General features: G+C 27.3%; 1 protein-coding gene across 1 annotated transcript in view; it reads left to right on the top strand.

Moving 5' to 3' along the window:
• LOC129988337 (YEATS domain-containing protein 2-like) overlaps positions 1–24,066 on the top strand; it is a 45,821-nt gene that overhangs the window by 2,725 nt on the left and 19,030 nt on the right. Inside the window, exons 3-9 of the mRNA XM_056096539.1 lie at positions 5,201–5,298; positions 6,479–6,562; positions 9,144–9,335; positions 10,332–10,426; positions 14,482–14,646; positions 15,790–15,901; positions 17,006–17,050. Coding sequence (XP_055952514.1) covers positions 5,201–5,298; positions 6,479–6,562; positions 9,144–9,335; positions 10,332–10,426; positions 14,482–14,646; positions 15,790–15,901; positions 17,006–17,050 — 791 coding nt within the window. The remainder of the gene's footprint in view (positions 1–5,200; positions 5,299–6,478; positions 6,563–9,143; positions 9,336–10,331; positions 10,427–14,481; positions 14,647–15,789; positions 15,902–17,005; positions 17,051–24,066) is intronic.

The following is a 24,066-nucleotide window of genomic DNA, read 5'->3' as shown; positions in this document are numbered from 1 at the left end:
ATTTCTCATTCGGATATGTCAGTTGCCCAAATAATTGCATCTTTTTTCCATATTTACAATATGTTCTTAAAGCTATTTCTCATCCAGATAATATATCAGTTGCCAAAATAAATAATAATAGATGACACTAATTTGGGTCTATTGCATATTATGATACCATTTCAACAATTAGCCGTTCTTCTGCATTGATGCCTGTGCAGTCTTGTATTAGTATGATCAACTTGATGTTCGTTACTTGGCTCCTCACTGTTATGTGGTGAAATGTCTGCATATTAATCATCCATTATCCTCTTCAGTCCTGAATTTTTTAAGCTGGTTTAAAAATTTGGTTTCTAGATCTTTCACCTTTGTTACATCTCAAGTGGGGAAAAAAATATTTGTTGATCAAACAATTTTAAGTCTCATAATATTAAGGTACTCATATGTATACCTCAGGTCTTAAGCAAGTTAAAGCATCCACAATAACAAAAAAAATTATTTAATTTTCCTGGTTATTTAATAGCTATCTTTTCCTATTCTAAGGCCTTATAAATGAAAAAATACAAAATTTATTATATTAATAATCTATTAAACCATATTTTGAATGAAATTTCATTTTTTTAAAAATATTACATAAGTAGATACTGCATTTTGAGCACTTGACTGCTCTAGATTTACATCCTAGATACCTACATTTTGATTCATACTTATCGTCCATATAATGTTGTAGATGGTTTGACATATCTAGTCATTTCTTTTTAATTGGGAAGTGACAATTTTTCTTGCTCTTTTAGAGGTATTTTCACCAGATGGTGGTAATGAAATCTCCAATGGTCTTTTGGTTGCATTTCCATCATTTGATGACCCTTCTTCTATTAATTTGTTTTCAATCAAAGATGATTTTTTACTTGTTCTTGATTTCTTTTCTTGCTGATGATGAGAATTCCCTCATATTTCAACAGGGACCGGATTGTATGCATTCAAAATTGCATTAAGTTCATAGCATTTTCGGCTTCATTCCTAATAGCTCTGTTTATCCCTTTGCCACCATTTTATAGTATATCAAGCAATTGACAACTACTAAATCTACAAAATGTGTGATGCTTGCATTGGTCATTTTTTGTAATTACTGCATACTGGTAATATGCAAAATAATGATCGATGCCTCCCATATTATATGCTTTTACTATAGCAGATTATTTTGTATTAGCTTCTTGTTTCCATTATTTTGACTGTCTTCTGCCTATTCCAATTGGCTCATTACCTATACATGTGGATAATAGAGTCACGGATTTATTATCTTTCTACTTGACAAGGCACATTTGACTATTATCTGTGACCCATTCATCCCATTGTCAGGTTCCATAATTTTCGATACATGAGAAATTCTTTGGCTTCCCCTAAAATCACTTTTGTCTAAAAGTTTAGTAACCTCCTTTTGAGTTAAAGCCACTTGATGTGAAAAAAAATTATTATTAGCTTATAAAATTCCGTATATTCTATACATAATGCCGGATTGAAATATCAATTACTGACTACAAGACAGCTATAAAATTAAATTTCTTACTCAAGTTAAAAAATAAATATTTTAAAATTTATATCTTAATACATTACAGAACATAAGAATTATTTATTATTAAAAAATATACAATATATTCAAGTGCAAGAAATGACAATTTGAAAACAAACGCTTAAAGAATAAACAGCGCAATGGATCGCAAGCAGTCAGGAAATGGAAGCGAAAAATGTCTGAGGTACACATATGTGTGCCTTAGTAAAATTTGTATTTTCACTGATTCTATTATAGATAACAAGATATAATTTGGTAATGACTTTAACCAGACACTTAGTATTTTATAAAAAAAATATACAAGCCTTTATTTTAATAATAAATATTAAAAAATGTACTTATATTTGTTGTGTTTTTTTATGTCTAATTAATAGCGATGGATATGAAAAAAATATCGAACTGTAGTGCTTTTTATTGATGCAAAATGGAAGCTACATTCCTAAATGTTGAACTGCGTTCATTATTTCGACAAAATTTTACTTTATTGGATAAGAAAAATGAAAAAAATTAAAGGTACACATATGTGTACCTCAGGACTGAAGAGGTTATAGTTTCTTAGCAACATCAGGAAATAAAAATTAGTATAGATGAAGTTATAGGGGTCAATGTTTCTACTTGCAGAATTTCATTTTTGTAAAGCTTTTCATTAATTTGCATTGGTGAATTGTGCTTTTTGGTCCTTTTGGAATGAACCTTTTAGCAGTAGTTTTCATACTTGTTTGAAAATATTTGATTTTAAAACCAAGTATTTTAAACCTTTTTTTATATTAGGTTTTGTAGTAGAATTAATCAAAACAAATATGGGGCCTATTTGTTGAATAGTAGGTTTCATACTTGTTTAAATTAATTTAGTATTTCCAAATCATGAAGTAGAGTCATCTAGATACATAGAAATTTGATGATACCAAGTCATGATTATAAGGGACAAGGGTAGCAATCTCACATTGAGCCACACAATAAGATTGTCCCCCCCCCCAGCATCACAAAGAAATATTATAATACGTGTTGCACTGTGGTAATAATAGGAACTGCTTTTGAGCTAATAGGAAAAAAATAGTGGTTTGCATCCACAAGATAATGTCCCTCATTTGTTGCTGTTGTGACAAAATATGGAAAAGAGTTGTTGCACTGCCAATTCTCCACTAGATTAATGGCATGTTATTATTTAATAATTTAAATGATTTTTAAAGAGAATTTCAATTTACTTTTCAAAATTTTATTGTAATCCATTAAGGGAGATTCTTGATGAGTATTGAAAAATCATAAAAATGTATACAATTTAATAAATGGAATAATAAAAATTTTTTACTTTAGCTTTTTCACTATTTGCTTACTTTAGTCTCCATTTTGCCTTCTTAGACTTTGTCAGAAATTGTGTACATTTTTATTTCTGTATTAAAATGAAAGGAGAGTGGATTACTTATTATTTTTTTAAATGTAGAAATAAGAGAATTTCATTAATAAAATTTCTTTCTTTGCATCACCATGCTGGTTTTTTTTTTTTTTTTTTTTCTTTTTCTTTTTTGAATTTTTGAATTTCAATTCGTCACAACTTTAGATCTGTTAGTAAAATCATACATAATAAAATCTGGTGTCCTCTTCAGATGCAGTGGATTTGTTTTAATTTTTGTTGGAGCTGTGTGTTATAATTACAGCCATCATGGCTCTCAGCTTGGGCTGAACAAAACTGGGTTTTTGTACAAAGTTGATTTGTTGTGCCTTGAAACAATTAAACTTTTTTTTTTTTTGTACTTTATTATTTATTACATTGCTCAAATTAGTGTAATGTCTACAGGAATTCATGAAAATGTTTTTAATAAATTACCATTTTAGTCCTAAAAATAATCATTAATGAATAAAAAATAAAGATAAGCGAATCATGAAGTTATAAAATAGAATTTGATATGCAAATAATTAGAATTTGGTTGAAATGAGTTATGTGATTGAATTAGAAATGAACAATGATATTTTTGTTTTATTTTCTTACACATTTTACAGCAAATTCATTGATAATATTTTTATGTTTTTGTCTAATTTACATCATTAATTAAAATCTGTGAAGAAGTAAATTGTTTTTGATTAATGCTGGATTATAAGTTGTTTAATATTTTCAATCTTGATAAAGGTCTTTCAATAGACATGATAAATATTAAGACCATAACAAAGTTTAAATATAAATAATTTTTTAAAAAGAATTGTTGCATTTTTTTTCTGTGATCCTGGAAACAAAACTTACTTTGATTTTATTAAATAAATCAATGCAATCAATAATGTCTTGGGAAGGCACTTATAAGTCTTTCATCAATCGAGAACATCATTTTCAGTCAGCTTGAGAAATTTTCTGAATTTATTTTTTAAAAACCATATGATGTCTTAAATTTTGTGATAATTTTCAAAATGACTATTTCATTTATGACTAGAACAAGAAATTGGTTCTAGTTATCAGTGAATGTAGTAAGATTCAAAGCATGGATTGATGGATGTGAGATGCCTATTAATATTTGGATTTAAAAAAAAAGAATTTTCCTTTTGCAAAAACATATAGTGTTGTGAGGCTCTCCGAAACATTTGTCATCATGCTCTTGCAAACTCTTGTCGGGTGGATTCTGATGGTGCATGAAAGTTCAAAAATCAATCAGCAAATAGAGCAAATGTAGTTTATACAAATTAAACTAAAAACAGTGTACCAATTATCTATAAAAATTTAAAACAGATTTAGTTTGTTAATCTTTAGTTGTGTTTACTTCCTTACATTGTCCTTATTAGCAATCTTCTTTCTTGGCATGCTTTGATTATATAAAAGGACATGAGCTATTGATTTCATCTATGTATTTTTTATGATGGTTATATTTTTCTGTTTTTACATACTTAGCTATTTTATATTTAGTTTCACTATGTGCTTCAATAAATTCATTAAGATATGTAGTCTTATCAAATGGATAGATAATACTTTTATGCATTTTCCTACCCTATCCAGATAGTTTGGGAAATTACCTATAACATGTTTTTGCAACTTAACCTTTGTATTCCTTAATTAAAAAATAAATATGTAAGTTATTTTTCTATATTTTCATTTCTAACTTATTAGAATTCCTTTTATTGAATGATGAATTTCCCACTTTAAGCTTTTAATTGCTTGCAATGTCTTAAGGGAATTTACTTTCAAATGCTCTTTGTACCACAGCTACAAATTTTCTCTGTAGCCTTTAATACAACAAAACCTTCCTTTATTTAATACATTGGCATGATCCAGGATATACCATACTTAAAATCAATTTGGTTCAAGTATCTAGCAAAATATTACAGTTGAAAATATTTTGAAAAATATTTAGATATCCTAGGCAATTAACATTTTGAAACAGGCCATGCACACAATGCCAGGGCAGTTTAGATATTAGTAGCATGTCAGTCCACTTTTTTTTTTTTTTTTAAATTAGGAATAAAGACTTAAAGTAAAGAATAATTGGTGTGTCAGAAATTCTATTTGTTTTATATTATGTGAAATCCAAAATTGTATATTTGGTTAAAAAATATAATTCCTATTATTTTTCATTGAATCTTTTAATTAATTAGGAAATCAGCATGGAAGTTTAATTTTCATTTTGATCAAATCTGAACTAAATTTTTTTTCTTTTATGGACTGTGTTTTAGGACGGCTGCACACAAAAAAGAAAATTGAGGGAATTATAACTGCAAATTTTAATCAAGAAATTAATTCTAAAGGTGCTGAACTAGATTGCTTGGATGATGTATGTATATTTTATTTATATTTTGTACTATTAGTTTAATAGTGCATATTCTAATCAGAAAAAATTGTGAATATATATATTATAGAAAAAATGATTAATCCAATTATTCATAATCACCACTAAACATATAGGTATTTAAGAATAATAAGCATGCATTTTATAAACACTAAGGTATTTTGATATGTCATACAGGTTAAGGAAATAACTTTAACCGTCCAATGTTAAGCTGCTATATCTGCTAAAAATCGCAAGTTTCCAAAACATGTCATTTCAGGTTTTTCTTTCCTTTTTCTCCTAAAAACCCTCATCTCAAATGTTCAGAAAGTTTTATTTCTCTCTCTCTCTCTCTCTTTTTTTATTCCCTTGAGATTAGTGCTGATTACATAATATTAGGTTCCTAGCTCTGGTTATGCAGCAGGAGTTTTAAAATTGTTTAAACGATGAAAAATTTTGTCTGGGTGCAAAGAAGAGAAAAAACGATGCAGTTTATAGGACAATTTTTCTGATTATTTAACAATAAACAGTTCATATATTTATAAAAAAAAAAAAAAATTAAGTAATATTTTACTAGCCTCCAGGGGCTTATTATTATTTTTTTTACGAAATTTAATTTTGCATTATGGTAATCTTAATCTTAATGTTTTTAACATAATTTAATAAAAATTTTCTGAATTTTTTGCTGAAATTCAAGTGGAGTGTTAGCAAGTTAAAGAATTTCAATTTTAATGGTGAAATGCTATTAGATGTCTGCTTGACAATCAGATTTTGTTTGAGTAGTGAATCATAACAAAATCTTTTCTTCCATTTGTGAACAAAATTTGTAGAAAATTTATGTAGTATTTTCAATTGTTATATTGTTCAAACTATTCCTGATTTTTCACTTTTATTCATATAAATTACGTGATAAAATTTATGCTGATATAATTTTGAACAAATGAAGGAAATTTTTGGAAGAAAGTATGGAGTATGATGTTAAATATGGATTCAGTCTGAAATCTTTAATAAAAAATGAATTGTTTGAAAGACTACTAATAAACTGAAATGTTATTAAATGTTTTTTTAAACGATAAAAGAATTTAAATCATTTATTTGTTATATTTTATTCATTAATAAAAAAAACTTTAATTTTATTAATTTATTATAGTCTATATTTGTTTTAATATTCCTGTTTTGCTTTTAGTATTTATATGAAGCACGCTCCACTTTGGATCGTTTGCGGGCTTGTGCTATTACAAAATATTATGCCAATGTTGGGCAAGAGCAGGTATCATTCCTTTTATAATTATAATATTCAATTAGAATGAAATGCATATTTAAAACTTTCATTCTTTTTCACTCTGTGGCAGGAATTCTGAAAACTACTTATGTTTTCTTTTTGTTTATTTGCTGTTGAAAATGTCAGAAAAAGAGTTGACATCAAATTCTTTAAAACTAAGCATGTAATATAATAGGTGAAAGAATCATTCATTATTTTATAGTTTAATATTGTAATTTATTTATCCCTTAGTCCTCCCTTAACCCTTAACAATATTGTTGGCTTGCTAAAACAACATTGGATTGTTTAATAATTTGTTCTCACATAATTTATCCTTTTGATTCAGGAATAATTAGTTCCCAAGTCATAACTTCCTTATTCTTTCTTTCATTTAATCTAATTAATTAGGTTTGTTGATCCTCTAAGAAAAATTGCTATCAAATAACTGAACACAAATCTCTCAATACTTTAAAAATTCTACTACACTTTTATTGAAAAAAATATATTTAAAAAAAATGCAAATATTACCAATCATGTCATATTTTATCTCCAATCAAAACTAATTCGCAGAAACTGTTTACAAAAATTATTTAATATGATTTGCCATTGACTTTGAGAGTGGCTTAGTGGTTCGATGGATAAGTCATCAAGGCTTACCCTACCCCCTAAAAAAAAGAAACTTATGTTTTGTCTTAGCGACAGTTGTAGATACCTGATATTAAACTTTAAAAAAAATGAAGGATTGAATAAAAGCATACACATATATATAAATACAAAGTATACATATACAAATATATAATAACTGAGGCTAGAACTCTTAAGAATATATGACTTTTTTCCATAGACAATCTCATAATGACGAAAAAAATTATTTACAATTCAATTTAGCAAATTTTTATATATACAATATTATTTATAAAAGTGCACTACAAAAAATTTACCATAAAAAAAGTTAATGGCATACACATAAAAAAAAAAAACCCTTGCTTTATGAAATCTGGAATGTATATGATATTCACAGATTCACTTTTTTTGAATTTCTCATCTTTCTCTCTCTCTTTTTAAAAATTCTGCAGTTTAATTTTATATAAAGGACTATTTTAAAGAGAAAATTGAAAGAACTCTCTTTAAATCATTAAATCTCCAACAAAAAACTTCAGAACAGTAATTAAAGAAAATGTTTCTAACAAAAAAAAGGGGGGGGAGCTCAGCTGTCTGAGGGGAAAAGCTAGTGTCAAAGAAATGTGAAAGGGAAATATTTGCCAAATTGCAGAGAAATATTAATGGGGAGGGGGGGGGGATGAGATTCCAGGCCTCAAACATATCCTTCTCATTTGAATTTTGTACTCAGAATGAAGCTGTTTGTTTCAGCAAAGTGACTGATGCTTATTAGCAAATTTTAGAATGCCTATTGAGTCATGTTTATGAAAGACATATAAAAAAAAAGCAATAATATGTGTGAGATATGCCACAAAGTTTCATTGAATATCAAAGAAATGTTTGCTAAAATATCTTAATGAGGTATGTTTACAATAAAATATTGACGTTTCCCACAAATTTGCTGTTGTATATGCATTTAAATTTATCCTGAGCAATATACTTCTTAAAATGCTTTTCGGAAAATCATATACTGTTGATTTCTTATTTTTATAAATATTTTGAAATGAATTAAAAACTCAATTGGATTATAGTTTTTTTTTTTTTTTTTTTTTTTTGTACTTAGAATATTTAATTCATTTTTTTTTTCATGTTTCTTCTTCATGCATTGTTTCTTGTTGCTTTTTCGATTCTCTCTTTTGTGCCTTTTGGTTAATTCATTCCTGTGAAACATCTAATACTAACATTAGAAAATCATGTCATATTTAAAATCATAAGTATAATATTATCAATTAACATACAGTATTGCAATTTACATAATCTATAGTTAGTTTGGGTAAGGCATTAGCATTTCCATGTTGTAGATCTTTCTGGTTGTTAGATTATATTAGTGCAGAGTAGGTTCCATCTTGACAAAGTTTTTCCTTCAGGGATACTACTAGTTAAGTGGTTGTGACCTGAAACAACCTGAATTTTACTTTCAAAATAATTAAAATGATTTGAAATTCAGATCAATTATATAATTTATTGTTGGAAATAGCAAATAAACTAATTTTAAAAAAAACAAATTTACCTTAAATCCAGAAATGTTTGCAAATACCAAAGTTTTAACTTTCTTTAATTCCTCTAAAACACAAAAAAAATTCTCTCAGTCCTTACATATGGGTAAGAGAGTTTTTTACTAAAGAAAACTGTAACAAATCGTTTCTAGCATCATCATCTTGCAGCAAACACAATCGTACTGCAGTTGCTGACTTATTTGTGTACAGCCAAAACTGACATCTGGAATAGGTAGAGTCAGCATTCTGATGAGTTTATTTCTGATTTTTAAGGCTTTTTTAGCCTCAATTGACCATTGAAGAACATCTGATACTTCTTTTACTGAGTATTTTCAGTAAGCAGTAACATAAGTAGGAAAGTTTTTTTTGTGTGTGTGTTGGGGGGGGGGTGTGTGCTTCTTTTTGTATTAAAAATAATCCTTTTTTTTTTATAGACATCTTCTTCATCATCTGAAAATATTTTTCCTTCTATTCATCCTACATCTAAAAAATATCTGGGAAAATCTCCTAAATATTTGAACAATGTTATGGTGGAAGGGAATTTTAACAGTGCAGATAGTCAAGGAAGCACTTCTGAAATACTTTCAAGTTATAAATCACCTGTTTCAAACCAAGTTACTAAAAAGGTAGGTTATTATTTTTCTGTGTGTTTTCTTTTTCATTACATCCTATTATTTAACCTGACTTTTAATGATTTGCAAAAATGGAATATGTATATATGTTTATTTCTTGATTATGCTTTTGAAATTTTGTATTCTCACTAAAATTACACTGATAATGCATCACAAAATTCATAATATCAATTCAAATAAGATGTCTTGCTTGTCAGGTGATAATGAACGAAGCAGTCAGTTATAATTCCATACCATTCTGTAAATGGCGTAAACATGAGAGTACATGAAATTTTTTAAAATTCTGTAATATTTAGTAAAATGAATTATAAATAAAAAAGAGAAAAATGATTTAAAGGAAAGAGAATTCTTAATTTTGATGCATGAACAAAAATATACATATTTAAAACTGATTTCAATAAAGATTTATCTCACATTTACTTAATAGGGTTTAAAATGAATACTTGGTCTGAAAAATTGAGATTCATTTAATTAAGTGATTGCTGTACCTCTCAAGATCATCCACATGTTTCTGAACATAAATGAAATTTTCTTTAAAAAAAAAAGCTTTAGTTTTTGTTAATGGCTTCAAAGTCTGTAATTTGATAAGAAGTGTGCTTGCTGTAAGAATAAAATTAAAAAAAGTGTTTTGTTATTTATTTTAATATTCTGTTAAAAGTTATGTTATTTGTCTTTACTGCTTCTTGGTATTATAAAGATAAATTTTCTCATTGTATTTAGTATTAACTTCTAACTTCTGTAAGAAATCATTATAATATTTTTTATTGAAGTTTGAAATTTTTGAAAGTACTACTACATTGATATCCATTGTGGATTGACCATATTTTTTCTTATAGAATATTCATATTCATATATTCTGTTAATACCATAAATTAATTTATATAGTTATGTTTATATGCTGTTCTAGAAACTTTATTCATTTAAAAAATTTCTATATAATTGTTCACTATAGTGGTGTGATTATTGGAATATTTTTCATTCCTCTTTCAGGCTGAAGCGATAAAATCTTATTTATCCCCAAGTAAAGACATTTCCTCTCGAGCCCCTCGTATCAAAGTAAAAATAATTATTGGAAATATTTCCAAGTATGTACTGTTTCATTCTATCAATTTGATTGTTTCATGTATCAATTATACTAAGTGGTTAGTCAAAATTACTCTGTGCTGAGCATGATAAAAGAGAGAGACAAAGATAGAATGATATAGGAATTCTAAATTTTGGTGAAATATTTCTCAAAATCTCAGGAAATAAAGAATACAAATGGAACTAGGAGATGGGTAAATAATTCCGGTCTCTATACATAATTTACTCAGTATCATATTCAAGCATAATCCAGATGGATATTAATTTCAAATTTTCTGCTCTGCATGAGTTCTTTGAATACTGATAGTTGGACACAGTTCTGCAATAAGATTCCAACTACAAATCAGGACACTGAGCTACAGCTTTTTTCGCAGAGTATAACAAAACTCTAATGTTATGTTTTCCCATCTTTAATTATTGCATTAAAGTATTCTGCAGTAGGCATTGGATTGCAATTGCTTCAATTCAGATTGGAAAATTGCATATGTCTAAGTTGTACATTTCAATAATAAAGCCAAAATTATTAGAATGATAAATGGTTCCTTATAGCACTACTATGTTCAAGTGTTGTAATACATATTAAAGTAAAAAAAAAGGTTTCTTGTATTAAAAAAATTGTTATTCTTATTTTATATTTCTTCTTAATCACTTCATAGTTTGTATTCTTCATCATTTGTTAATTTAAAATTATTTTGATTATATTTCTTTTTATAATGCTAGCAGTACCCGTGACATGATGATTGTTAGCAAAATCAAAACCTGAACTAACAGATTAATATATTTTTTAAAAAATTATTTTATATGGAAACTCACACTTTCTAGGTATGTCTTTAATGATCTTCTATCCTTCACCATTCTCCATTTTCTAGAGAAATTGATAAAACTACTTTACTTACATTTGTAGGTAGTAAAACATCAATTGAATTCCTCTACAGCCATTGTACCAATTTAGAAATTCATTATTTCATATCAATACTCATGACTCCCTGATAAGTTGTTAAAATTCTCCCATCTTTCTTATTAGAAATATGAATATTAAATTTATTTTACTCCTTACAAAAAGAATTTTTTCTCCTCTTATTTGTGTTGCAATTCGATTACACTTAACTGAGTTCAGACAGATCTTTCATTGGAGCTAAATTTCGCAACAACATTTTAATGCACCTTGATTTTAAATTCAATATATATTTCAAACTGAATGGAATATTGTCCCAGACTTCCTGCCAATTCAAACATATAAATAATTTGTACTTGCAACTTGTTGCGAAACGACGATTAATATTTTAATACGATTTTGCTTCCACATAAATATTTTTAATTTTTAAATAAATTTCCATTATCCTTTGTTTCCTAGGATCTGATTTGGTAATATCAGAGTTTCCACATCATCGAGAGAACAGGTGATTAAAAAGTCATCTAAAAAACTGGGAAAATGCAGAGAAACTTGAACATTTTCATAAAAACAGGGAATTTTATTTTTCTTAGTCCTCCCACCCTATCCAAAAAATGCCAATTTCTAGACTGCACGAGTAAAAGATCGTAGTCGTAGCTTCCAAAAACTAAACAATACTATTAGCAATTGTGTAATGCAGAAATTCACCCCTTTTCACTCTCTCCTTTTTTTTCTGTCTAGATCATGCTAGTTTCAATTTGCAAGGCAGTTCTTTTTCTATGAGATTCCTGAATTGCAGCTAATAAGGATGCACACAACTTTTGGGTGAAAGAATAGAAGATACTTTGTGGTGGGATTTAGCAGCACTCAATTTGCAGAAGCAGTCGGTGGTGTTTTGTCTACCGTACTTGAGTTTATTGAATGGTTTGTTTATTATTTAAGAAACTGTGAGCGTATTCAGAGATTACAAGATTAGAAGATTACAAACTATTTTTAAATCAATGAGCTCATCAAAATCCGTTTGTAATATGAATTGGAACAGATAAAAAAAAAATCTGCCCTTTTCGAGAAGTACCACAAAATCAATTTGTGACGTACTACTCGCTTTGTAAGAAGATAATAAGCCTAAGTAATATGGGAAAACAGGTAGCAGGTTAGTGGGCATGCTTAAAGGGAGAAACATACAAGACTGCCCAGCAGTTCAAAAGAGTTATCATTTATGCTGGACTTAGTATCTAAAATGAATAACATGTCAAATCTGAAAGCATCCAAAAAATAAACCGATTTAAAACTTTTTAATTCAAGAACAATCATTTAAAGCTGAATTTTTATGAGCATTAAAACTTGTTGCGTCACATTCTTTCTTTAATGAATTCAATGTGATATCTGAAAAATGTTCACATATGTTCATTGAAATAGAAATAGCTAAATAGTGTGCATTAGGTGTACAAAAACTGATTTGTTGAAACTGAAAAATCTGCAGAAATTGATACTCAAATACTTGAAATAAAAAATGAGTAAATGAAGGGGAAAAAAAAAAAAATTTTTTTTTTATTAAATGATTAAAGGAATCATTTTAATGATAATTTAATTTAAGAAAGATTTAATCATTTAATGATAACAAAAATGTTGTGTTTTATTTCACTCAAGTCCTTAATTTTCTGTGACTTACAATTAAAGAGGATGAGAGATAATATATCTTCCCTCCCCCCTCCTTAATGTATGAATTTTGTCTTCCCGAATTCTAAATAATAAATAAAGATATGTTGTTTAATGTTCTGTATGTAAATAGAAACCTTTTAATATACTATTATTTCAAATAATATTCAACTTTTGCTTCTTTTCCTTGTCTTCTCTACTTGGTTTTTTTTTTTTTTTTTCCCCTTATATGTTTTGATGTATATGAAATTGACTGCCACAAACATTTACAAAGTTCATTCATGCTACCCTTTTGAATTTTATACCTCTGAAACATTTTTCTTTTTATGAGTAAAGAAAAAAAATAAGGACCAATTTACCACTTTTATCTATTTTAAGGTGAAGTCTATTTTAATTATAGTTGGTGGGCTAAAAGTCATTGCAATTTTAATATAATTAAAGAATTTTTCTTAATTTGCCAAGTTTAGTCCTGATTTTTGTATTGGTAAACAGTATGGGTAGGGAAGAATCCACTGGAAAAAAACAAATCATTATATTCTTAAGCAGTCTGCCAGTGTGTATATGTTTTAGTACTGCATTTTTCATAAACAAATTTAACAAACAGTTCTGAGATATAACTGGTTGGCTAAAAATCAGTCTAGATGGACATGTATCTTCTAGTGTTGGTTAATATATTTGCAAAAAAGATTTTACATAATTAAAACTTATCTGACAATAAGTAAAAATGTTTCTTCTTCTGATAATTTTTTTTTTAACATTGATTTTAGTTAAAAGAATAGAACAATTTTTCAAATTTAGTTAAGAACATATTGTGCAATAATATGAAAAAGGAACATCATTCTGATGATATTAGATACATTCGAAAAAAGTCATGGAAATTTCTTTAAAAACCTGTAAATATCAGGGAAATTCAAATAGCAATTATGATGGCCATTTTGAGAATAACTTTTAATAGAAATATACAAGATGTCTACTAACTCTATTTACACTTTCAAGAATTTCTTGAATGAATAGATGTGTATACATAAATTATCAAAACATAGAGTAAATATTGAAATTTTCCCTCTTTTCATTGTGCACTATTGTGCATTGTATCATTCTATATGTGCACCATTATTTGTCTAGCACTTTGTCATTTAGCACTAACTTACACAATGGGATGGAGTTTGATATTTTGGTCATGTTGTTATGAGTCTGACATTAAATGTTTCTCATATTTGTAGTTTCCTTGAGAGTGTTATTTAGTTTTGTTTCAGTAAACCATGATTTTTTTTATTATTTTCTTTGAGGAGTAGCCATTTTATATAGGTAATTTTGGGAGCATAGAACAGTTTCGATTAGCATATCAACTAAATTTTTAAAGTTATGAAGAAACATATAGTGGACATGCTATATTTTAAATTTCAAATTCTCTTTAATTTTTTATTATTATTTTATTAATGAACAAGTTATTGCAACATTGCTTGAACGCATAAAGGTCTGTGCTCAAAATCATTTCATTTTCAGATTCATTCCAGTGTGGATGCGGGATGAGAGTGATCAACATATAACACATAAATGGATGATTTATGTCAGAGGAGATAAAAATGGCCCCACCATTGAAAGTTTTGTGAAGAAAGTTAGATTTTTCCTACATTCCAGTTACAGACCTAACGATATTGTTGAAATCTGGTTAGTTGGAAATTACTGAGTATTGAACTTGATATTATAATTACAACTTTCAAATTTGATGTAGTAGTTATCAAACTTTATTTTATAATTGTCTTATTGACTAGTTTTCCTTTTTTTAAAAAAAAGTTTCTCATGATGTTGCAGTTTGACATTCTGAATTTTGGAATTGCATTGTAACGCTCAGAACAATTATTACTCTAAATTCCGAACTTTCTCCTGTATGATTTTAGCTTTATTTTAATTCATAAGAATATTGAGTTTCCTTTTCATAATTATTTTAAAATATCTATTATATTAAAGAGATTATATATGTATTAATCAAAATGTATGCAGATAATCTTAAAACAATTTTTGTCATGAAAATATATTCAAAATTTTTATGAACCATTGTTAATTAAATAGTTTTATTATTTGTGACTTTTCCAGTTGTTTTGTTTTTAATATTTGATAATTTTCTATTTATTAACATCAAGTAGGTTCTAATTTTTGCACATTTGTATTTAATTTGGGTTTCATATTTATAAAAATGGAATATTGAGAGAATTAAAATAAAATAAAATGACTTCTGTTTTTTAATTTGCTAATAGAAGAGTTCATAAATAACTTATTTTGATTAAAGTTATTTCATAACTTCTTATTCAGGAAATTTTTTTAATTTTATTTCAAGATGATTATATTTATTTTGTAAATTCTTTTGTGATAAAGTTGGAATATAATGAACTAGAAAATCATAAAAGTCTAAATTATTATTATTTCTGATATCTGTTGTTATCTTAAAAGACAGTTAATGGCATACTTTGTAATTAAGTATACCAGTTTTATTCTTGTATCATCTGTAAATTTTTTTAAAATTTATCAAGGGGGGTTAATTTTAAAATTCATTGTTGGTTGATTTCTTGTTTCATTATACAGATAGTCAACAACTGTGATTGGTCATGGAATTCTAGGAAATCAGAGAGAATCATGGATTTTTTTTTGTTGCTCATGACATTTCTGAATTTTTTTTTTTTTTTTTTTTCATAAGTAGAATGAATAAAATTGCTCTTTTTTTTTTGTGTGTGTTTGTGTGTAGATTTCTGATTGGTTTTATTTTATTAAAAAACAGACAAACTTTTGTTGAAACTTTTCAATTTTCTCTTTTAGTAGTCCGCCATTTCATCTCATAAAGAGAGGCTGGGGTGAATTTGAAGTTCGAGTTCAAATATTTTTTCACGATCCTCGTAACAAACCTGTTGATATACAGCATACTTTAAAGGTAAAGACCACCTTAAGTTGTATTTGGAAAGTGGATTAGTTATAACAATTTGAATGGAAATTCGGAAACCAATAAAAATATTTAAATTATCAATAATATTTCCATTTTATAGGAGTAGTGTGATTATTAAATAAAAATAAACGCTACTGAATGCCAAACACTGAATAGTGTATTACTCATTTCTGATAAATACTGTGAAATACTTGGAAAGTTTTAGTGAAGATGACATGTCAATTGATTGTATAGTTAATTTGTAATAATTAAAAACTATGTTTCTGTGTAAAGAAACAATTTTATTCTTAATCTTTTTATTACTTAACATTTGTATAGAAAGTATGTGTTCTTATGCAAAACAAAACAGTGTAACAATCATTGTATATATTTGCAAATTTGAAAGTATTGCTAAAAAAAATTTTTTTTTTTCATTTATTTGTGTGGTTATGATATAATTTAATTAAAAATTTTGCTTTTATATATAAATAATTTTTTTAAAAATTTTTTATATGAAATAAAGAATTGGTATGAGGTTATATTGAATAATAAATATATTTTTTTAAGTAATGTGAATACATTTTGAAAATTAGATCTCTACTTATAATTTTTTGTAAATTTTTTCAGTAAAAGAACCCATTTCAATTTGTCAATTATATTCAGTGAATGAGAATTAATAGAACAAACTTTAAGGGTTGATAAATAGAGTACATTGTAAGAAACTTTTTTTTTCTCTCTCTCTCTTTCATCCATACATATTATTCCTTAATGCTTCACTTGTGAGTTCTGGCTTACTAGGTTTAGATATCTATCCGTGATTAAAGTTTTGTCAGTGTCCATCCAAAATATATGCTTAATGTACGAAAATGTGTGAAAATTAGTGAATTTTATTTTACTGAATATTTGTATTTATTATGAACAATATTATTTTGCTAAAATTAGAATTTATTTTTGCATCAATCATGCTAAATAAAAAAAAAAAATATCCATAAAGATTTGAGTTGCTTGAAAGAATTATACTTTTTTTGCTACAATTTGATTCATGTAAAGTAGATCTGTGAGTAAATGAATGCATTGTAAATATATCAGTAAATACTTTTTTTAAAATTGCAGTTGGACAAGACATTCACTGGTCTACAAACTCTTGGAAATGAAACTGTAAGTATATGTGTATATATATATATATATATATATATATATATATAATATTTGATTTCTTTGTAAAAATAGACTATTTCATATATGTTATCTAAGATTATTATGAATATTTGATAAATGTATCAATAAAACCTTTTGAAAAATATTTTTAAACATTTTTTTTTTACATCAAAGAATTTTTTTTGTGTTAAATAAATGAACACGCGTATATAACATGATCAAATAATTAGTTTTTGTCAGCAATTAGTGATGCATTGTAAATAGATTGTAGTGATTTCACAGAGTTACTGAAAAAACTTTGAATGAAAAATAAGTGGTTATATTTTCCAGCAAATATGTTTGTAGAACTGCATGTAATTGTGCAGGACCTGTGTTTATACACAAAATTGGGAATAAGATTTCTTATATTCTTCTTATGGGTAAAACGTGAATTGCACTGAAAGTCATTTTAAAATTGTTGCTGTTTATATCAAGTATTCAATATCACAGCTGTCACACAGATCACAGCTGATCACAAATGTCACATAGATATCACAAATGATGATCATCTCAAGCAACTTGCAACTTCCTTCATTTTTGAAAATGTATGTCATTATTGAGTTACTCATTTGGGAACATTGTCATGTGAAACATAAAACAGCTAAATTTTATGCTTGATTTTTTTTTAATAGTTAAATTATTCAAGTATGCGGGCATTTCATATGCAAATGTACTTTCCATTATATATGAACACTTACAATACCAAAAAATGTGTGTAAGGAAGGTGCCTCAATTTTTGATTGCCACACTTAATATTGGTGGTTGTGCTTCTTCTACATTCTGCAACAATTCAATACTGCAAAAAGAAGCAAACTTCTACATTGCATAATCATTGAGAACGAATCATAATTTTAATACTTCTCCGCCACAACAAAACACATTACTATGGAATACATACAAGGGAGGGCATTCTAGTCCAGCAGGAAAAGTCATGGCTATTGTAATTTTCAACTTTGGGAAGATATTTTGTATATTTGTATTTGCACTTTATTCAAATTTTTCAATTAATTTTTGAATTTTCATTGAATTTGCCAAAATTTGTCATCCTTTAAATAATCTTATAGAATAAAAAATCCTCAGATATAATCTTTTGAACAATTCAAATGTATATAATTCAAGATAAGCAAATAATGATAATTTAAAGCAAGTTTTAATAAATGTAAACATAGCAAATAGGTCTGTTAATATATTTTTTTTAAATTCAAGTTTTCCTTTTATTCATTAAAATGGTGATTTTATCCTAAAAATGGTTGAAGAGTTGCTATGCAACCACGAAAACTCAGAAATTTTAAAAATCATCTGGAAAAAATCAGGGAAATTTGAAAAATGGGAAAATATAGGGGATTTTAAGTTTCTTAGTTTTTTTTTTTTTTTTTTTCCTATCTGAAGAATACTGATCTCTAAAGATTCAAAACTGTGTGCCAGTTCAAAATAGTCATCATTGATATTAGACTTAATATTAAAAAAAAAAAAAATAGCACATCAAATTCAAAAACAATAATTTAAAGCAGTTTTTATGAGCATTAAAAATGATTGCATCACATTCACCCTTAATTCATTCAATAATATATCAGAAATATTTTCACGTATATTCATTGAAAGTGAAATAGTTAACAAATTTATGTTAGGTTGTATAGAAATGCTGTACCTTATTTGTTATGGATTAGGTTTATTAGCTCCATGAAACTGGTGGCTGAAAATTCTGCAGAAATTCATGCCCAATTACTTGGGATTAACAAAAATAAATTTTAAAGAAATCTTACTTTGTAATGCTTTTTGTTAAACGATCAATAAATTATTTGTGCCATGATAAGAAAAATGTTTTGTGTTTTATTTTGACTGAATCCTTAATTTTATGTGATTTAAAATTAAAGAGGATGAGAGGTAATATACCCCCCCCCCCCCGCCTTCTTTAAAATATAAATTTTGTCTTGCTGAATTATAGATAATAAATAAAGATAAGTTGTTTATTTTTTTGTATACAAATATAAATTTTTTTTTATATGTTATTATTTCAAATAATGCTAAATCATTTTTTCCTTTCCTTGCTTTTTCCATTCCTTAAAACTATATGCCATTATAACTAAAACATAATCGCTATTCTCGCATTTTCTTGTATGTTGCATATATGTACAAGGATTTTTAGATTTGAGTGGCAATCCTATTTATTTACTCTTTTTCATGTACAAAGTGTGCAAAGAAAATGTATTGTAGTCATCAGACAAATTTTATTTTGAGATTTTTATAAATCTTTAGCCCTGAATCCAGAAAATGCCTTTGTGACTTTCCCGAGTCTGAAAACATATTTTTGGAATTATGTTGGTTTGCTTGTGAACATGTTACCTCAAACATGCTTTAAGCTAGATGGATGAATTTTGTATGTGGTCTAACCAAATTTGTATTCTATTAAATTTTGTACAAAATTTACCCAGGAAGTCTGTCAGTCTGGAAATAGGTAAATACAATAGCTCCAAATTGTCTTGAGCTAGATGGATAACATCTGGTATGCTGACTTACTTAGTGTTGAAAAGATTGATAAATATCAAATTTTGAGCCAAATTCTTCTAGGGATTCAATACCTACCAGTCTTACAAATATATATTATGTACCAAAACACATACCCCCCCCTTTTTTTTTCCATATCTGCAAAGCAGATAATACTTATGTGCAGGAGTCTGAATATTTGTGGGGGAAGGAGTGAATTACACTTTCTAAAGGAGTAAATGAGTAACTTTTAGAGGATCAGTCCAGCTAGTTTCATCTTTGAATGTCAAGTCGATCATACTTCGAGTTGTGAAAGTATGATAATATCCCAAATTATTTTAAATTAGATATAAAATATTACCTAGCATTATAGTCTGAGACTAATTTATTGTAAATAAATATATTTGTTACAAAAATTAATTAATTTTTGTATTTCCTTGCAAATTTTTTATTGAATTAGATAGTATCGGACATATAACTTATATTTTCATGAAAGATTTTTTGCATGTGTGTTTCTTTTTCTCTCTGAGTATTGGAAAACAATACAAATCATTTGTTAAATTATAAAATCTTTAAAGTTGTTAAACTTTTCTTTTCTTTTTTTTTCTTTTTTTTTTAATCTGCATATCTTTAAAGAGCTTCTTACATTAAGTAAAAAAACTTCTGAAATTAAAATAATACTAAATGCATTAAATTAATTTAAATTTGTTATTTGATATAGTATATGTTAAGCATATATATGCATTTTTTTTTGTTATTTTTCAGTTTCTGGAAATAATATAAAAAATATTAAAATTTTTCTTATATTATTTCATATATTGTTCGTTTCAGCAATCCATGACTATCACTTTTTGATGAATAAATAATATTAGCATGTTTTCTTATTTGTTTATTAAACTTTTTTTTGTACCATCACATGTGTTTTCTGCATATTTTTTTACTCCCCTTTTCATTTTGATTCACACTGTAGTAAATTCACATTTAGTAAAAAAAAAAAAAAAAATTGTACTTATTCATGCTTTTGTTGGTTTATTTTTGCAGTTAACCCGGAATTGCTACTCTTTCTAAGATTCAGAATTTATTACATTATTAAATAGAAAATAAATATCCTCTCTCCATCTTTCATATCATTCCTAATTAGGTAAAATCAACTACTTCTGTTTCTTGGGCATTAATGCAGAGAATTTCCATATCTGCAAACAGAAAGTTCATGAAATTGATAAAAATTTACAGAATTCATCAATTTCATCTTTCTAAACCTTTTTAAACATTTAATGGAAATAATTGTTTTCATGTAATAAAAAAAAAATGTAAAAATAAGATGCAAATTTCCACTTTTCTTTGTATAATATAAATTGGTTAATCATTCTATGTGCCCATGTGCCATGTGATTTTTTACTATGTTTGGTGATCTAAAAGTTAATCCAATTGTACTGTCATTGCATAATTTCTTTTATTTTGAAATAATACATTTCCTTCTTAGTTTAAGAGTGCATACTATTACTGCCAATATTTTGTTGTTCTGCTTTTAATTTTGTGTTTCCTAAATGATAACTTTTCTGCTCCTGGTATTATTATTGTCTTGATTTGAGTCTTAATAAACAGTGTAAGTAGGAAGATTACACTAAAAGGAAATAATATATTTCCTTTAATGCAATCGGACAATATGCATGTAATTTTGTATTGCATCTTTCGTGAATAAATCTGAATTACCAATTCTGAGAAAAATCCATCTGTATGAGCACATCTTTTTGTTTTGTTTCCTAAACATTAAATTTTTATTCTACATTGATTTTAGTAAGATAGAGTAGAACACCTTTTTTAGCATACTGTTAAGAATGTACTGTGCAATACCTAAGAACAAGGAAATAAAATCATTCTAATCTTCTTGAAAGAACAGAAAAAAATCAAACAGCAAAAATACTGGCTACACTGATCATGAATAGAGTTTGAAATACAATATTTCTCTAGATAGCTCACTGCTTTCTCATGGTATTTGTTTTGAAATTATATTGTTTCTCTGCAGAATTAAAATATCTTTTAGGCAGAATCTTGCATTTAAAATTTAATTCTGACAAAAATACCAGTGTGTTTTGGGTCTAGTGGAATTAAAAATTTATATTGTTAATTTGAAGTAGAAGTTTAGAAAATGAGGTAAACAGTTCTAGTGTTGTCATCGATTATGATCTCCTGATAGTCCTTGTGAAGTTTTGAAATGTGACATATCAAAGCCAAACAAAGAATGAAACTGAGACACTTAATCAGTTACAACTTCTACAAAATTGACATCCTCTTAGCTGTTCCATTAATACAGGGTGTACCATAAGTTCATGCAAACTTCAAATATCATAATTTAAAGAAATAATCTCAGATGAAATATTGCGATTTGCAGGAATATATTAACAAAGTCTTTGAATTTTTTTTCTCATTAAGAAATGGTTAAAAAATGATCGATAAATGGCGTTAACACATTGTATCGAGACAGTTTATGCAAATCAGGATAGGTACAATACACAAGGCTAGAAATAGGTCCATCATTCAATCTCAGCAGCATGCTATCATTACTAGATTAAGTACTAATTAAACTTTTTTTTATAAAAATGGTGAATCCACGACTAAAAGCATTGCGAAAGTTCCTAGCGGTAAAAAGAGTCGGGATGAAAAAAGTCTTGTTTCATTGAATGAGATATTGAATTTAGCTCTCCATTTTGAAGAAACAGGGAATTTGGAGGATCATCCTCGAAGTGGCTGATCATTCATTATTGCTCACCAGTAGTGTGTGAAATTTAGCAGTCAAGACATCAACAGAGAATAGCAATGCACTTGAAACTGAGAGAATAATGGGGATTCCGGAAACATTGATCCAATGCATTCTGTACAGAATCTTAAACAGGCACTCCACCAATATTGCCAGCAGATTTCAATGAAAGACAAGCTTGTGCAACATGCGTGCTTGCACAAATGGAATGTGACCCACAATGGTCACTGAACATCATGTGAACAGATGAAGCCCTTTTTATCATTGGATGGTGTCATCAATAAGTAAAACGGACGTACCTGGATGACATCAAACTCTTGTAAGTACACAACTGAATATTCTCTATTGATAGTATTATATTCTCTATTGGTGACTGTTTGGTGTGGTTTCACTGCGTCCTTCATTTTGAGCCTTTTTTTTTTCTTTTTTTTTTTTTTGAAGAGCATGTCCTGTATCTTGCTGAAAAACCTGTTCCACAATTGCAGAAAAGTATCTTATGAGACTATGTCATGCCAGCTTTGCAGCAAAGATGCGCATTACCTTCATGCAAGATGGTGTCCCTTCTCGCGTTGCTCGTTCCATCGAGATGTTCACCAAGGCATTTTCACTATGGACCAAGTGAATAAGCTGAGGATATAAGATTAATTGGCCCTCACTTTCACCAGACCAAACTTCAACAGACTTTTAGTCACGGGAATACCTGAATTTTCTTGTCTATCAGGGCTGCCTGCCACTTTGGTTCAATTGAAAGATGTCATTCAATGTTTCTTGCCGTTGGTAGCATCAATGCTGACATGCTACAGTCAGTTGTAATAGGCATAGTTACATGCCTCACTTGCTCAATACATTTTGGTGGTGGTCATGTTGAGCATGTTTTTCTGTAAAATAAAATACTGTGTTTTTATTATTATTATTATTTGCACAAATCTTCTCAATTTGATGTGTGAGTGCCATCTATCCATTATTTTTTGAATCATTTTTAATGGGAAAAACATTCTAAAGTCTCTCTGAACACATTCCTACAAAGCGAATTTTTTTTAGCATTATTTTTTATTATGATTTTTTGAAGTTTGCATGAATTTATAGTGCATCCTGTATTATGCAGAATATATAATAGATTAAACTAATTTATTCTTACAATCTTTCTTTATTTTTTAAACTTTTAGTCCAGATTTTTTTAATATATAATTTATACAGATTCATATCATGTGTACAATTTATATAAAATTTTAATCTTTATGCTTGAGCAGAGAATTTCTCCGACTGAAATACAAGTTTTTACAAGAATATTTTCTACCTTAATGAAGGAATGAAAAGTAGAGATATATTTAATATGCATAATTATTCAAATTAATGATATCAGTGTATCTTGGCATTTTTGCATAATTTTATATATTAAGCAAGTGCTAGGGTACATTTTTAAAGATAGAAAAATATCTCCATTCCTATCATAAATCATGAAAGAAGTAATAGGGTATGATTGTTTGAATGAATTTTGGCATATTTATTTTCAATTATAAAATAGCATACAATAAATTCAGTTTAATGTTTATGTGTAAATGTACACATTTACACTTGTGCAATCTATTTTGATCTGAACTACACTCATTAATGCTATCCATGTTCATAGATCTTGAAACTTGTCTGCATGAGTAAAAACTAACAAAAAAAAGTGAATAAATTTCTTATTTTGTGTAGAAGCATCCTCTGTTTCATGTTTATGTAATACTGATAA

Source organism: Argiope bruennichi, chromosome 10 (assembly GCF_947563725.1).
Source record: "Argiope bruennichi chromosome 10, qqArgBrue1.1, whole genome shotgun sequence".
Lineage (NCBI taxonomy): Eukaryota > Metazoa > Arthropoda > Arachnida > Araneae > Araneidae > Argiope > Argiope bruennichi.
This window is presented reverse-complemented; position numbering and strand designations above follow the sequence as displayed.